We start from the raw sequence: 17072 nt of genomic DNA on the forward strand, positions 1-17072 counted from the left end.
GCAGCACGGCGGTCGAGTGGTTAGCGCGCAGACCTCACAGCTAGGAAACCAGGGTTCAATTCCACCCTTGGCCATCTCTGTGTGGAGTTTGCATGTTCTCCCCGTGCATGCGTGGGTTTTCTCCGGGTACTCCGGTTTCCTCCCACATTCCAAAAACATGCTAGGTTAATTGGCGACTCCAAATTGTCCATAGGTATGAATGTGAGTGTGAATGGTTGTTTGTCTATATGTGCCCTGTGATTGGCTGGCCACCAATCCAGGGTGTACCCCGCCTCTCGCCCAAAGACAGCTGGGATAGGCTCCAGCACCCTCTGTGATCCTTGTGAGGAAAAAGCGGTAGAAAATGAATGAATGAAATACAAATACAAGGCAAAAGAAGCATTCAAATTGTGAATGTAGTATTCTACATTGTCCACTAGGTGTCAGTAATTATTTGGCGAGACTAGCAGCAGAAGTGGCAACCCGCACAATAATAATAATAATAATAATAATAATAATAATAATAAGATACTAATCATAGTAATAACACGGGATGCCAGAACTAAAACTCAACTCTGAACCTTCTACGTCACTTCCTGTCCTCCATGTATCTGTCCGCCCGCCACCAAGGTCCCCTAGGAAACACTTTTATGGTGACACATGAGCAGGAGTTTGAATAATGGGTTTTTTACTCTTATTCTGACTACTCTATCAGGTAATACCTGATAGCTGTGATAAATGAGGGATGACTGTGAAGGCACTTGATCCTATTTGATGGTCCCCCCCCCTGCAGGAGCACAAAAGGAAGGTGCGGCGGGCTTCTTTAAAGGAGTCGGCAAAGGCTTGGTTGGTGCCGTCACCAGACCGACAGGAGGCATTATTGACATGGCCAGCAGCACGTTCCAAGGCATCAAGAGGTTGGTTCTTCTTCACGAGCAGCAGAGTCTTGCACATCGGACGGGCAATCGATATGTTTTTTTTTTTTGTTCCTGTCTTTCTAGTGCGGCGGAGACGTCGCAGGACATTGAATCCCTGCGTCCTCCTCGCTTCATCCACGAGGACGGCGTCATACGGCCGTATAGGCAACGGGAGGGCATCGGTAGTCAGATGCTGCAGGTAGGTGCACCACGTCCATATGGCAGCGTTTGGTTTAGCACAACAAGCATCTCTGCAAAGACACTGGTGGCATCAGTAGTGGCAGTTCACACTTTTTTTTTTTTTGGTGGGGGGGTTGTTGGCAAAATGGGCAAGGTTGGAGCACGCTTTTGTTCCCCTAAAGATAGATGGTTACTATGAAAAGGTTCATCTAGTATGAAGGGTGCCAAACCACAAATCGGTGGGGATCTACTCTACCGTTAAAGGTGTCCAGAATCCACCAATGGGAATACACAAATGAAAGGCTCTTTTGGAGGAAGGTGTCAACATGGTTAAAGAAAATCAGGGATGTCCAAAATGTGGCCCGGGAGCCATTTGTGGCCGTCGCTGTATTTTTATTGGCTCACAGTATGTTCCAAAAATTCAGTTTAACAAGAAATCTAAAAAAAAAAAAACAACTACTGCATCAAGTCAAGAAGAAAAACTTGTAATTACAAGAATATCATTTTAGTAGCAAATTGAAATATTACAGAAAATATCTTGTTCATGTGAGAAACAAGCGAAAAAAGTTATTTGAGGAAAATTAGGTTGCAGAAAATGTTATGTAACAGGAATAAAGTAAAAATATAAAAATATTAATTCATTCATTCATTTTCTACCGCTTTTCCTCACGAGGGTCGCGGGGGTGCTGGAGCCTATCCCAGCTGTCTTTGGGCGAGAGGCGGAGTACACCCTGGACTGGTCGCCAGCCAATCACAGAGCTATAAAAATATTATGGGAATAAAAATATGATATAATATATTGTATTATATATAATATATATAATACATTATATATTATATATATTCATTCATTCATTCATTTTCTACCGCTTTTCCTCACGAGGGTCGCGGGGGTGCTGGAGCCTATCCCAGCTGTCTTCGGGCGTAAGGCGGGGTACACCCTGGACTGCTCGCCAGCCAATCACAGGGCTATAAAAATATTATGGGAATAAATGGGAATATAATATAATATATATATATTATATTTTATTATATTATATATTATATTTATAATATATATATTATACAATATAAGTATTATACAATATATCAAGTAAAAATATTATGGGAATAAAATCATGATTACCAAAGAAAATTTCAGAGTAGAACGTTGAAATTGTTGGGGGTAAAAGCACAGCAGGTTTTCATAATTTTATGAAAATGAAGTCATAATATGAAGCTAAAAAATGTTTTTCCAAGTCACAATTCTACATGAGTGAATAATATGAGGAAAAATAAATGTCATTTTTGTAGCATAGAGTTGAAATACTAAAGAAAAATGTTGTAAAAAGTTTGGACACCCCTGAGTCGTCCATCAAAGGTCATAATTTTTGGTGGAGTAAATGTTCAATGACACTAAATTACCGTATTTTTTTGGCTTAACTTTCATCTTTCATTTATATTGCAATTGTAGCCTATGTGAGAGCATATCAAACATATATTTACCTTTCCTCAGTTATGATGGCGGCTCACTGCTGCCTCCGGTGGCCAGTTTTATTTGTATTGACTTTTTTTTGACTGACCAGAGTTGAAGAGGCAGCAAAAGGAACAATCGGTGTTGTTTGTTATGATGAAGCAGGGTCGGTCTTGTTATGTTTCTTCTCCGTTCCGGCCATCATACAACAAAAATACTGGAAGGATTGGGGGGGGGGGTTGGATTTTTGGCTGACATTCTCTCTTGTCATGTCCACAGAGGAGTTTGGCCCTCAGGGACCACAGTGACTGGGAGGATTTTTGGGCTGAGGAAAGCAGCTAGCCAATGGAAACTCTAGTGCTCTCTCTAGTCTTTGCCAGTGTTTTTTTAATGCTTTATTGTTGTTTATGTTTGATTTGTATCCTTTATTTGTTATTTAGTGACAACTCTTTTACTTTCTTTACTTTATCCTCCATTATTGTTTTCCTTGTTCACCACCACGTTGCAATAAAACATTGACATTTTCAACCTCCACCTGCCATTGTCTTTGTTTCACCCTCCATTTCCCCCCATATTTTCATCTCGTGCTCATGGCTGCAAAACCCTCGAACGATTCAAACTCTTGTCCGGTTTAAGTGTTGATGGTGACTTCCTGTTCCTGTCTCGCTCCAGAAAATCGAGAATGGGCGTTTTGCTAAATACAGATACTTTGCTCACGCTAAGGTCAACGACTCAGACTTCTTCATGATCACCAAGAGGTGAGTGAGCGCTGGCTGGAAGTTGACTCCTTTGTGTCCCGATACAGGAAGTCAAGCCTTTTATTTCCTCTCCAGGGGGATTTTCTTTGTGACCACGGGAACGTTTGGTCAGCTGAACTGCGAGTGGCAGTATCTGTTTGACGAGTTCACCAAGGATCCCACCATCGTGGAGAGCCGCCGGCTTCGCATTGAGGCTAAGGTGAGCGCTGCCGTGATACAATCGAACGAATAATGAGTATAAAGGTGAATATAGGGCTGTTATTTCACATCTAGGGGGCTCTAATAATGGTAAAAATATTTTTAAAAGTCCTAAACAGGTTTTGTATGGTACTGCATTGGGTAATTTCAATATAAAGGTGGATATAGGGCTGTTATTTCACGCCTAGAGGGCTCTAATAATGGTAAAAATAATATTTTGGAAAGTCCTAAACAGGTTTTTTATGTTTTTGTATGTACTACATTGGGTAAAATCAATATAAAGGTGAATATAGGGCTGTTATTTCACGTCGACAGGGCTCTAATAATGGTACAAATATTTTAGAAAGTCCTAAACAGGTTTTCTACGTTTTGTATGTACTGCATTGGGTAATATTAGTATAAAGGTGAATATAGGGCTGTTATTTTACACCTGGAGGGCTCTAATAATGGTTAAAAATAATATTTTAGAAAGTCGTAAACAGGTTTTCTATGTTTTTGTATCTACAATATTGGGTAATATCAGTATAAAGGTGACTATAGGGCTGTTATTTCACGTTTAGAGAGCTCTAAAAATAGTGAAAATAATATTTTACAAAGTCCTAAACAGGTTTTCTATGTTTATGTATGTACTACATTGGGTAATATCAGTATAAAGGTGAATATAGGGCTGTTATTTCACGTCTACAGGGCTCTAATAATGGTACAAATATTTTAGAAAGTCCTAAACAGGTTTTCTATGTTTTTGTATGTACTACATTGGGTAATATCAGTATAAAGGTGAATATAGGGCTGTTCTTTCACATCTACAGGGCTCTAATATTGGTACAAATATTTTAGAAAGTCCTTAACAGGTTTTCTATGTTTTTGTATGTACTACATTGGGTAATATTAGTATAAAGGTGAATATAGGGCTGTTATTTCACGCCTACAGGGCTCTAATAATGGTTAAAAATAATATTTTAGAAAGTCCTAAACAGGTTTTCTATGTTTTTGTATCTACTATATTGGGTAATATCAGTATAAAGGTGACTATAGGGCTGTTATTTCACGCCTAGAGGGCTCTAATAATCGTAAAAATAATATTTTAGAAAGTCCTAAACAGGTTTTCTATGTTTTTGTATGTACTACATTGGGTAATATCAGTATGAAGGTGAATATAGGGCTGTTATTTCACATCTAAGGGGCTCTAATAGTGGTACAAATATTTTAGAAAGTCCTAAACAGGTTTTCTACGTTTTTGTATGTACTATATAGGGTAATATTAGTATAAAGGTGAATATAGGGCTGTTATTTCATGCCTAGAGGGCTCTAATAATGGTAAAAATAATATTTTGGAAAGTCCTAAACAGGTTTTCTATGTTTTTGTATGTACTACATTGGGTAATATTAGTATAAAGGTGACTATAGGGCTGTTGTTTCACGTTTAGAGAGCTCTAAAAATAGTAAAAATAATATTTTACAAAGTCCTAAACAGGTTTTCTATGTTTTTGTATGTACTATATTGGGTAATATTAGTATAAAGGTGAATATAGGGCTGTTATTTCATGCCTAGAGGGCTCTAATAATGGTAAAAATAATATTTTGGAAAGTCCCAAACAGGTTTTTTATGTTTTGTATGTACTACATTGGGTAATATCATTATAAAGGTGAATATATGGCTGTTATTTCATGTCTAGGGGGCTCTAATAATGGTAAAAAATATTTTAGAAAGTCCTAAACAGGTTTTCTACGTTTTTGTATGTACTGCATTGGGTAATATTATGATAAAGGTGAATATAGGGCTGTTATTGCACGCCTAGAGGGCTCTAATAATCATAAAAATAATATTTTGGAAAGTCCTAAACAGGTTTTCTATGTTTTTGTATGTACTACAATGGGTAATATCAGTATAAAGGTGAATATAGGGCTGTTATTTCACATCTAAAGGACTCTAATAATGGTTAAAAATAATATTTTAGAAAGTCCTAAACAGGTTTTCTATGTTTTTGTATGTACTACATTGGGTAATATCAGTATAAAGGTGAATATAGGGCTGTTATTTCACGTCTAGAGAGCTCTAAAAATGGTAAAAATAATATTTTAGAAAGTCCTAAACAGGTTTTTCATGTCTTTGTATGTACTACATTGGGTAATATCAGTATAAAGGTGAACATAGGGCTGTTATTTCACGTTTACAGGACTCTAATAATGGTTAAAAATAATATTTTAGAAAGTCCTAAACAGGTTTTTTATGTTTTGTATGTACTATATTGGATAATATGAGTATAAAGGTGAATATAGGGCTGTTGTTTCATACCTACAGGGCTCTAATAATGGAAAAAATTGTATTTTAGAAAGTCCTAAACAGGTTTTTCATGTCTTTGTATATGATCTATTGGGTAATAAGAGTTTAAGGCGAATATAGGGCTGTTAATTCATATCTCGAGGGCACTAATAACGGTAAAAATAGTATTTTAGAAAGCCCTTAACAGGTTTTCCAAGACTTTGTATGCACTATATTGGATAATATGAGTATAAAGGTGTATATAGGCCTGTATGATAGATTTCCGTATGCACCTTTCCTACAGGAGCGAGTCAAGTCGGTGTTTCACGCCAAAGAATTCGGCAAGATCATCAATTTCAAGACGCCAGAGATCGCCACGGTGAGTCCCATCTCCTCTCTCTCTCTCTCTCTCTTTCTGTCTTTCTCTGGTTCTTTGGAAGACATGGAATGTTCTGACGTGTTGTGTTCTTGTGTGGGGGGGCGGGGCTTTCAGTGGGTTCTTGCTAAGCTGGAGGACGCCAGGGAGAGTTTACCCAAATACTGACCAGGGAAACAACAACACACACACACACACACACACAATAACTTGTATACATCATCAGTGCCTTTGTTGGAATGAATGTCTGTTGTGTGTGCGTGAGAGATTGTTTTTACAACACTTCCATGTCAAGTTTACAAACCGCCTCGGACACATCAAGGGAATTATTGCATTTCATTTGTTTTTTTTCAAATTTCACACTCATCGTAAACTCATTTAATTGGAGTATTTTTTTTTACACATTTCTGCACAGGCATGCCATTTTTATACTGTACTGCTGTATATTAATCGAATATGTATATACACAAATATATAGAAATATGCATCCACACCAGGGTTTTCGTGTTTTTTTTATATCACACAAATGCAATGCCAAGTGTATCATGGAGAATGCTAATGATATTACCAAGATGTTTCTTTTTTAACTTGGGGATTCTGACTATCTGATGTATGGTTTCAGTAGTGCATTGCAGTGTGGACGATTCATTATGTTCAATAAATACTCAGCCTGCTCCAGAGTCCCTTTATTATTTTATAAACAGGTTTTCTATGTTTTTGTATGTACTACATTGGGTAAAATCAATATAAAGGTGAATATAGGGCTGTTATTTCACGTCTACAGGGCTCTAATAATGGTAAAAATATTTTTTAAAGTCCTAAACAGGTTTTGTATGGTACTACATTGGGTAATATCAGTATAAAGGTGAATATGGGGCTGTTATTTCACATCTAGGGGGCTCTAATAATGGTAAAAAATAATATTTTGTAAAGTCCTAAACAGGTTTTCTATGTTTTTGTATGTACTACATTGTGTAATATTAGTATAAAGGTGAATATAGGGCTGTTATTTCACGTCTACAGGGCTCTAAAAATGGTAAAAATAATATTTTAGAAAGTCCTAAACAGGTTTTCTATGTTTTTGTATGTACTACATTGTGTAATATTAGTATAAAGGTGAATATAGGGCTGTTATTTCACGTCTACAGGGCTCTAATAATGGTACAAATATTTTAGGAAGTCCTAAACGGGTTTTCTATGTTTTTGTATATACTACATTGGGTAATATTAGTATAAATGTGAATATAGGGCTGTTATTTCACGTCTACAGGGCTCTAAAAATGGTAAAAATAATATTTTAGAAAGTCCTAAACAGGTTTTCTATATTTTTGTATCTACTACAATGGGTAATATCAGTATAAAGGTGAATATAGGGCTGTTATTTCACGTCTACAGGACTCTAAAAATGGTTACAAATAATATTTTAGAAAGTCCTAAACAGGTTTTTTATGTTTTTGTATCTACTATATTGGGTAATATCAGTATAAAGGTGAACATAGGGCTGTTATTATTATTATTATTTATTATTGCTGCCCACTCCACGCAAAAGTAGACATAAGGTTGTTTATTGATGGAGATGTTCAGCAAGGCACTAACCTGGATTCATTCTTTTGGACGCAGAATAAATAATAAGGCATCAACAAGGCAGGAGCTCACACCAATAATAACACACAATAAGATAACAGGATGAAAACAACCCAGTAGGGTGCCATATTTCCTCCAATAGTGGGCTCTGCTTTGCTGTATTTTTTTAATTTTCTAAATATTTCTACTGTCTTCCTAAATAATCTTTGTCAGTTTTATTTTATTTGTAGAATATTTGGACTCTATTCCCATATTATTATAACCCGATTTTTCCAAAACATGACAGCTTTGTTTGTTTATCATAATATTACAACGAATATGATGCCTTCGCTAATATCTAACTGAATGTTATTCAAATAACATGACTTTTCCTCATAATATTACAAGTTTATTTTCATAAAATTGTGCCCTTTTTTTCTTTTAATATTTGGACTTTATTCTTGTAACACTACAGCTGCTTTTCAATTTTCCAACAATTTAAATTTTTCTGGTAATTTATTTATTTACGTAATATTTTCACTTTATTCTTCTAATATTTATTTTTCCCACAAATGACAACTTTAAAAAAAATCATAATTTTGCAATTAATTAAGGATTACATTAAAAATAACCTCTTTAATATTTCAACTTTATGCTACTAAAATGACATTAGTTTAAAACTTTACCTAAAACTAGTTTTAGTTTTAAGTTTTTTTTTTTGTTAATTTTAGACATTTTTTTGTAATTTTTAAATTTTATTTAATTTTAAAGAAATTTAAGCCGCTATATTCTTCTTGCACCTGAAAGCCGTAACAGGAACGGCCCCCTTGTGAGTTTTTTGTTGTCTTTCAGACCAGGTTGAAGTCCTTGAGGTTGTGTCTCAGGATGGTGTCTTTGACGGCCACAAAGACGAAGCGAATGTTTTCCGTGTCCGTAGCGCAGGTGAAGTGAGGATAGAGCGTCTTGTCTTTGTCCGGGTTTTGCTCCTGGTACATCTTTAGGATGAACTCCTGGGCGGACACCGCGTCCTGGCGAGGGCCTGAGAAAATGTTTGGTTTTATACAAAACCATACACACTTTTTGGTGATTGTTTTTTTTATAACTTTTTCTCCTAAATGTATGACTTTATTCTGGTACATGTATGACTTTTGTTTCTCAAGTTTATTCTGGCAAATTACGAGTTTTTTGACGTCACGTTTTATGAGGAAAAAAAAGTAATCCCGGAATAAAGTCAGAAATTAACGAGAAAAAGTCAGGAAAAAAATTACCAAAATATGACTTTTTCCTCATTTAGTCATGAATTTATGAGAAAAAAGTCATAAATCAACAACATAAATTCTTGTAAATGTACAGCTATTTTCTTATACAAAAAGTTGTAAATTTTAATACTGTAATAAAGTCGGAAATTAACGAGAAAAAGTCAGGAAAAAAATCACCAAAATATGACTTTTTTTCTCATAAATTCATGACTAAATGAAGAAAAAGTCATAAATTGACAACATAATTTCTCGTTAATATACAGCTTTTTTCCTATACAAAAAGTTATAATTGTAATACCGGAATAAAGTCGGAAATTAACAAAAAAAAAAGTCAGGAAAAAAATCGCCAAAATATGACTTTTTCCTCATTTAGTCATGAATTTATGAGAAAAAAGTCATAAATTAACAACATAAATTCTCGTAAATGTACAGCTTCTTTCTGATACAAAAAGTCGTAAATTGTAATACCGGAATAAAGTCAGAAATTAACGAGAAAAAGTGAGGAAAAAAAATCACCAAAATATGACTTTTTCCTCATTTAGTCATAAATTTATGAGAAAAAAGTCCTAAATTAACAACATAAATTCTCGTATATGTACAGCTTCTTTCCGATACAAAAAGTCGTAAATTGTAATACTGGAATAAAGTCGAAAATTAACGAGAAAAAGTCAGGAAAAAAATCACCATAATATGACTTTTTCCTCATTTAGTCATGAATTTGTGAGAAAAATAGTCATAAATTAACAACACAAATTCTCGTAAATGTACAGCTTTTTTCTTATACAAAAAGTCATAAATTGTAATACCGGAATAAAGTTGGAAATTAACGAGAAAAAGTCAGGAAAAAAAATCACCAAAATATGACTTTTTCCTCATTTAGTCATGAATTTGTGAGAAAAAAGTCATAAATTAACAACATAAATTCTCGTAAATGTACAGCTTCTTTCCGATTCAAAAAGTCATAAATTGTAATACCGGAATAAAGTCGGAAATTAACGAGAAAAAGTCGGGAAAAAAATCGCCAAAATATGACTCAAATATATATTTTTTGGCCTGGGTGGCGCTTGAGCAACTGACCGGTGAATTGTGGAAAGTAGTCTGCCAGGTGGGAGTGCATGATCTTCTCCTTGAGGATGTCAGTCTTGTTGAGGAAGAGGATGACGGATGAGCGCTGGAACCAGGAGTACGTGATGATGGTCTTAAACAGCGCCTTGCTCTCCTCCATGCGGTTCTGAGCGATGACATCATGAATGACATCCTTGCCGTGTGGACGTTCAAGAGCCCAAAAAGCCAGCCCCTCACCTCGTTGTCGCATTCAACCAGAACCTGGTCGTACTCGCTCAGCGCCACCAGGAAGATGATGGAGGTGACGTTCTCGAAGCAGTGGATCCACTTCCTGCGCTCCGATCTTTGACCCCCAACGTCCACCATCCTGGCATGACAACATGTGACACTCGGGTCCGTCCTTCTTGCGACTCGTCACGTAAATTAACAACATAAATTCTTGTAAATGTACTGCTTTTTCCTGTACAAAAAGTCGCAAATTGTAATACCAGAATAAAGTCAGAAATTAACGAGAAAAAGTCAGGAAAAAAATCACCAAAATATGACTTTTTCCTCATTTAGTCATGAATTTATGAGAAAAAAGTCATAAATCAACAACATAAATTCTCGTAAATGTACAGTTTTTTTTTCCTATGCAAAGTCATAAATCGTAATACCGGAATAAAGTCGGAAATTAACAAAAAAAGTGAGGAACAAAAATCATCAAAAATATGACTTTTTCCTCATTTAGTCATGAATTTATGAGAAAAAAGTCATAAATCAACAACATAAATTCTTGTAAATGTACAGCTTTTTTCCTATACAAAGTCATAAATCGTAATACCGGAATAAAGTCGGAAATTAACAAAAAAAAAGTGAGGAACAAAAATCATCAAAATATGACTTTTTCCTCATTTAGTCATGAATTTATGAGAAAAAGTCATAAATTAACAACATAAATTCTCGTAAATGTACAGCTTTTGTCTTATACAAAAAGTCGTAAATTGTAATACCGGAATAAAGTCAGAAATTAATGAAAAAAGTGAGGAAAAAAATAATTAAAATATGACTTTTTCCTCATTTAGTCATGAATTTATGAGAAAAAAGTCATAAATTAACAACATAAATTCTCGTAAATGTACAGCTTCCTTCCCATACAAAAAGTTGTAAATTGTAATACTGGAATAAAGTCAGAAATTAACGAGAAAAAGTCAGGAAAAAAATCACCAAGGGAACCTACCTGAAGATGACGCTCTCCATGTCAAAGGGGTACTCGATTATTCCCGTGGTGGGAACCCGGACCCGTAGGATGTCCTGGAGACTGGGTACATAGGAGGGCTGCGCGATCCGCTCCAGTTCTGTCAAATAACTGCAGGAAATGATGAGACCTTCCACTCTTTATTGACGTCAGCCAAGACTCACTATTTGGTGGAGTCAGACAGCTGGTACTCCCGCCGGCGCTCGTAGCATTCCTGCACGCCGCCATCCGTCCACAGACCCCTGATGGCGTCCACGTGGTTCTGATCCAAGTCCTCCACCTTGTCCACCTCCACCTCCAGGATCATGGTGGCGCTGTTCTGCAACCCCAATGGGATACAACGTGAGTCACCATCAGACTTAAAATCATTGCTGTACTGCTTCCAAAAGTCAAAAATATTTGTCATGAGCAACAAAAAAATTCATATAGATTATTTCATTTGGGTTTTTTTTTTTGCTTTTTGGCAGAATTAATTTGATTTTTTTATTGGATGGAAACTAAAAATTCAGTGTTGATCTTTTTTTTTTTGCCAAAAAATAAGATATTTTGGTCTCAAAATCTGGAAAAGCGTGCTTTAATTTTTAATCCTTTTAATCAAAAATTATAATTTTTTTTATTGATAAAAAAAAGAGAAACACAAAATTTGGAGATTAACACTTTTACAGAATCTAGAGATACATGCTATAATTTTTATTCTCATAAATGTACAGCTTCTTTCCGATGCAAAAAGTCGTAAATTGTAATACCAGAATAAAGTCGGAAATTAACGAGAAAAAGTCAGGAAAAAAATCACCAAAATATGACTTTTTTTCTCATAAATTCATGAATTTATGAGAAAAAAAGTCATAAATTAACAACATAAATTCTTGTAAATGTACAGCTTTTTTCCTATACAAAAAGTCATAAATTGTAATTCCGGAATAAAGTCGGAATTAACGGAAAAAAAAGTGAGGAAAAAAATAACCAAATAATGACTTTTTCCTCATTTAGTCATAAATTTATGAGAAAAAAAGTCATAAATTAACAACATAAAATCTCGTAAATGTACAGCTTTTGTCTTATACAAAAAGTCATAAATTGTAATACCGGAATAAAGTCAGAATTAATGAGAAAAAAGTGAGGAAAAAAAATCATCAAAATATGACTTTTTCCTCATTTAGTCATGAATTTATGAGAAAAAAGTCTTAAATTAACAACATGAATTCTCATAAATGTACAGCTTCTTTCTGATACAAAAAGTCGTAAATTGTAATACCGGAATAAAGTCGGAAATTAACAAGAAAAAGTGAGTAAAAAAATAATCAAAATATGACTTTTTCCTCATTTAGTCATGAATTTATGAGAAAAAAGTCATGAATTAACAACATAAATTCTCATAAATGTACAGCTTCTTTCCAATACAAAAAGTCGTAAATTGTAATACCGGAATAAAGTCGAAATAAAATTAATTATAATTTTTTTTATTGATTAAAAAAAAGAAACACAAAATTTGGAGATTAATACTTTTACAGAATCTGGAGATACGTGCTATAATTTTTAGGATTACAAAAAAATCTCAAACAAAATAAAAAAATTGTCTTCAAATTAAGTTATGTTTTTTGTTATTGAACAAAACTATTTTTTGTATTAAAAACAATACTAAAATCTGGAGATAGAGGGCTTTTAAATTTTGTACCTTCTTTTTTAATGAATAAATTATATTTTTGGGATAAAACCAAATTGTGAGGGCTCTAGATATGAAACAAAAATTATTTAATATTATTTAATATTATTTTTTAAAAGATAAATACATAAGTAAAATCTTATCTTTATTTAGATTTTTACTTTTGATCAGAAATGTGTATATAAATAAAAACAAATTTGGATACATTTTCTTAAATTTTAAGAAAAAAATATATTTTCAGCCTAATTTGTGTATGTCTGTTTTACCTGGTTGTGTGTGTGATCAAAAGGCAGGTGCATTGTGTGCATGGCCCTCAGCATGGTCTGCATGGACGTGTAGATGTTCTGGTAGACCAGCTTGGCGTAGCTCCTCTTGTCCTCCTCGCTGTAGCCTCCCCCGTGGATGATCCTCATTTGTTTGATAAAAGTGCTCTTCCCGCTCTCGCCTGTGCCTAATGTACGCAACCACCAGGAAATTGTATTTGTTTTGATACACTGAATCAACAATGGTACAATCCTGTCATTTTATATTCAGACAGCCAGGAAGTGGTCTGATAACATACAAATACACGGCCAAACATGCTAATATGAATGATTTGTTTGTCTCTTTGACTACCAAAAAGCAACAGGAAGTTGTTGTTCCACTGTGTGATTGTGTCAAAACAATTTCTAGATTCTATTATTATTAATATATTATGTAAAAACGAATAGAATGTAAAATAATTGGTTGACCTCTAAGAAGCGCTGTACTTCCGGGTTGCCGGTCTGTTTACGCGGAGAAGAAGAACTGAACCGGCAAATGACTGCTGAACATTGTTATGTTTTGTCGTGAGTTATAAATGTGTGCTTTATACTTTGTTTTCGGCTTCTGAACGTTATATGTGTATACAGTGTCACCCCGACCGTTAGTTCGGTGCGCCGGTGCGCGTATGCTTAAATATCATTAGCTTAAATACCATTAGCCGACGAGCAAAAGTCGCTTAATTGCCGCTCAAACGCCGAATGGGAGAGACTTCCGGTGACGACACGGACGAATTCAGCGACGTTTGAGTCAGGTAGGATGTTTTCTCTTCCTAAATAGTCACACAGAGTTGGTGATTTGTTTAACAAATGTTACTTTGTTTGGACACGTCATTTAAACACAGTGCAAATGTCTCGAGTATGTGTTTTTTCTGCGTCCCTCATTTTTGCATTGTGAAAACTATACATCTCAGCAAACATTATCCTTGTTTACAGGTGGATTTGAGCACGAGAGGAAGCTAATTCTAAACTGCTAGCTTGATCTTAATGAATTTAATGTAGTATATTGTGTAAAAAATCGTGTCGCAAGAGGCAGCAACTGTTTATTTATTTACTTTTAAAGAGACAGGCGAACGTTAAACGTTAACCTCACGTCCAGCAGCTTGTGGTTTCATTTGCATGACTCTTTTGCATCAGGGCTAACCCCAGCAGCTCGTTGTGGTTCTTGAACACACCACCATCACTAACCGCAGCATTGTGTCCCATGAAGGCCTCTGTTTTTTTGTTCTACAAAAGTGCAAGAAAGAGCCTACACAACAGCCTTACAGGAAAATAAATAAGATATTACAGTAAAATGTACTGATTTAACATTTTTAGTGTTGATCTATTTTTTTGCCAAAAAAATAAACATATTTTAGTCTCAAAATCTGGAAAAGCTTGCTTTAATTTTTAATCCTTTTAATCAAAAATTATAATTTTTTTTATTGATAAAAAAAGAGAAACACAAAATTTGGAGATTAATACTTTTACAGAATCTGGAGATACATGCTATAATTTTTAGGATTACAAAAAAAAACATCTCAAACCTTTTTAATTAGATAAAAACCAAATAAAAAAAAAGTATCTTCAAATTAAGTTATGTTTTTTGTTATTGAACAAAACTATTTTTTGTATTAAAAACAGTACTAAAATCTGGAGATCCTTGCTTTTAAATTGTATACCTTCTTTTTTTAATGAATAAATTATAATTTTGGGATAAAACCAAATTGTGAGGGTTCTAGATATGAAACAAAACTTTAATATTATTTTTTTAAAGATAAATACATAAAAAAGGAGATTAATACTTTTACAGAATCTGGAGATACATGCTATAATTTTTTGGATTACAAAAGAAAACATCTCAAACCTTTTTAATTTAAAATAAATAAGATATTACATTTCAATTCATATAGATACTATATACATTGCAAAGATATTTAATGTATGTTAACTGTATAAAATAATCAAAGTGTATAGAATTTACTATAAACTACATAGAATAATATATATTTTAATAAAAAAATTCATACAGTAAAAATACTGTAAAAAAAAAACTCAAGCACAATAATAAACAGATCATTGTATTAATACCTGTGTGATTGTATTGGGATTGAATTGAAATTATCACTGCTTTTTTTAAAAAAAATAAAGGTAAACGGGACGTGCCGACCCCTTGACCTCCTCATCTTCAGCATCATAAGCGAGAAAGGTTTTGACCGACCTAGGAGGAGCAGCTTGAGCTCCCTGCGAGAGTCCTTCTTGTCCCTCCTCAGCTGCTTCTCGATCTCCTCGTTGATGCGCTGCTTCTCCTTGACCTCTGCCGACACGCAGCATCCCCCCATCTTTGCAGGTGAGTGGCCCGGTCAAAAGTGTCCAAAGGTGTTGCCGCTAGCCTTCCTCTTCCTCTCCTCCTGAATAAACACGGCGGGGTGTGGCATGTACTGCCTCATACTGCATCCTGAGTATTATTTCTAGTATTATGACCCTCTCGTAGAAAAAGAAACCGCTCTCACGATGATGTCATGTACAGCACCACAATTGCTCAATGAGGAATGAAGCTAAAAATGTGACTTTTGAATACATACGCTATGTTTTCCTTTATGTCAGGGGTCTCAAACTCGTGGCCCGCGGGCCAAATGCGGCCTGTGGGATGCTAGTTTGAGGACCCCACATTGATATGAAAGTTTAATGTTAGTGTGGCCCGCGCGACTTTGATATGGATGCTGTATGGTATCATGTACCCAGAAATGACAGCGGACACACCAGACAAAATTGACGGGATTTTGCTCCTAGATGTAACAATGCTAACTTGCTAATTGGGTAAAATGGTTAAGTTTCATTAATGTTCATGTTAAAGATTAAATAACTGTTAATACTGTTAATTTGAATCTGAAAAAAAAATATTTCTCTACCCACCAACTATATATGGTTTAAGTTTTTCTTATTTACTGTTTTATTATTATTTAATTTATTTACTAATTTTTTTACTGATTGATTTTCTTTATTTAGATTTTTTTCCCATCTTACTTTGTGGAGTAAATAAAAATTAAAATATTTGAGAAAACCCTAACCAAAGCAGTCAAAAAGTGTAGGGTATAGCAGAAGCAAAGTTGTTTTTTATTTTTTCTGTTTTTAATAAATGCGTTTTTTTTTCAACCTGATGTGGCCCAGCCTCACCCAGACCCTAGCTCCAGTGGCCCCCAGGTAAATTGAGTTTGAGACCCCTGCTTTATGTAGTTTGTACTCTATTGTAATCTATGGGAACATGTGCCTGCTTGGTCGCTAATTGGTCGCTAGATGGCAGAAGAGTTAACGTGCAACAATTTTTTGGTCTGTATTTAATGTTTACATAAATATTTTTAAATTTTTTCACAGATGACTCACTATTCCAGTCGATTTTCTTAAAAATCCACAGGCATACACACTTTTTAAAAGTTATTTTTCTGCAACAAAAGAGCAACCCTCCCTCAGGATACCTCATAATCAACACAAAACACTGCAGCTCATTCAGCAGACCTCGAAAGCCCGGTATATCCCAAAATAGAAGCTGTTCACCTGCCACGATGGCGTGCAGGTGCCAAATCACCTGAAGACAGTCAAGTGTCTTATGTAGCGTGCAATAACCCAATCAGTCATTTCCATTTATGGTTGTTAACAGGAAGATTTTTTTTTTTTTACACCGAATTTGCATTTTTTAACTTTCAATTCAAAGAATGAAAAATTAACAGCAGCATAAATTCTTCACTACTTTTGTTGTTCATTCATTCATTTTCTACCGCTTTTCCTCACGAGGGTCACGGAGGTGCTGGAGCCTATCCCAGCTGTCTTCGGGCGAGAGGCGGGGTACACCCTGGACTGGTGGCCAGCCAATCACAGGGCACAT

The 17072-nt window shown here is 34.9% G+C and overlaps 2 protein-coding genes across 10 annotated transcripts in view; one reads left to right on the top strand and one right to left on the bottom strand.

The window, feature by feature from the left end:
• The window catches only part of vps13a (vacuolar protein sorting 13 homolog A), a 63285-nt gene extending 56442 nt beyond the window's left edge, over positions 1 to 6843 (top strand). For 3 of the 7 annotated variants that reach the window (XM_058070435.1, XM_058070440.1, XM_058070436.1), the window contains 6 exons: positions 773 to 896; positions 981 to 1095; positions 3202 to 3287; positions 3363 to 3486; positions 6053 to 6127; positions 6242 to 6840. In XM_058070435.1, the coding sequence (XP_057926418.1) occupies positions 773 to 896; positions 981 to 1095; positions 3202 to 3287; positions 3363 to 3486; positions 6053 to 6127; positions 6242 to 6292 (575 nt within the window). In that variant the 3' untranslated portion in view covers positions 6293 to 6840. Of the gene's footprint in view, positions 1 to 772; positions 897 to 980; positions 1096 to 2808; positions 3162 to 3201; positions 3288 to 3362; positions 3487 to 6052; positions 6128 to 6241 lie in introns of those variants that run through there. The other 4 variants (XM_058070434.1, XM_058070433.1, XM_058070439.1 and 1 more) reach the window with 3 other exon arrangements.
• Positions 6844 to 8471: 1628 nt separating this feature from the next.
• Positions 8472 to 15639, bottom strand: LOC131127993 (guanine nucleotide-binding protein subunit alpha-14-like). Of its 3 annotated transcripts, none has more exons than XM_058070446.1 (7): positions 15411 to 15639; positions 13178 to 13362; positions 11413 to 11567; positions 11231 to 11359; positions 10249 to 10378; positions 10024 to 10177; positions 8472 to 8726 (listed from the first exon to the last, which is right to left on the bottom strand). In XM_058070446.1, the coding sequence occupies exons 1-7, from the start codon at positions 15529 to 15531 to the stop codon at positions 8536 to 8538; spliced, it is 1065 nt and encodes a 354-aa protein (XP_057926429.1). In that variant the 5' UTR covers positions 15532 to 15639; the 3' UTR covers positions 8472 to 8535. The 3 variants fall into 3 exon arrangements, with proteins under 3 accessions (XP_057926429.1, XP_057926432.1, XP_057926430.1); XM_058070449.1 differs by lacking the exon at positions 15411 to 15639 and adding an exon at positions 13867 to 14220; XM_058070447.1 differs by lacking the exon at positions 15411 to 15639 and adding an exon at positions 13643 to 14220.
• Between the last annotated feature and the right edge of the window lie 1433 nt (positions 15640 to 17072).

This window comes from Doryrhamphus excisus, chromosome 4 (assembly GCF_030265055.1).
Source record: "Doryrhamphus excisus isolate RoL2022-K1 chromosome 4, RoL_Dexc_1.0, whole genome shotgun sequence".
NCBI classification, from domain to species: domain Eukaryota; kingdom Metazoa; phylum Chordata; class Actinopteri; order Syngnathiformes; family Syngnathidae; genus Doryrhamphus; species Doryrhamphus excisus.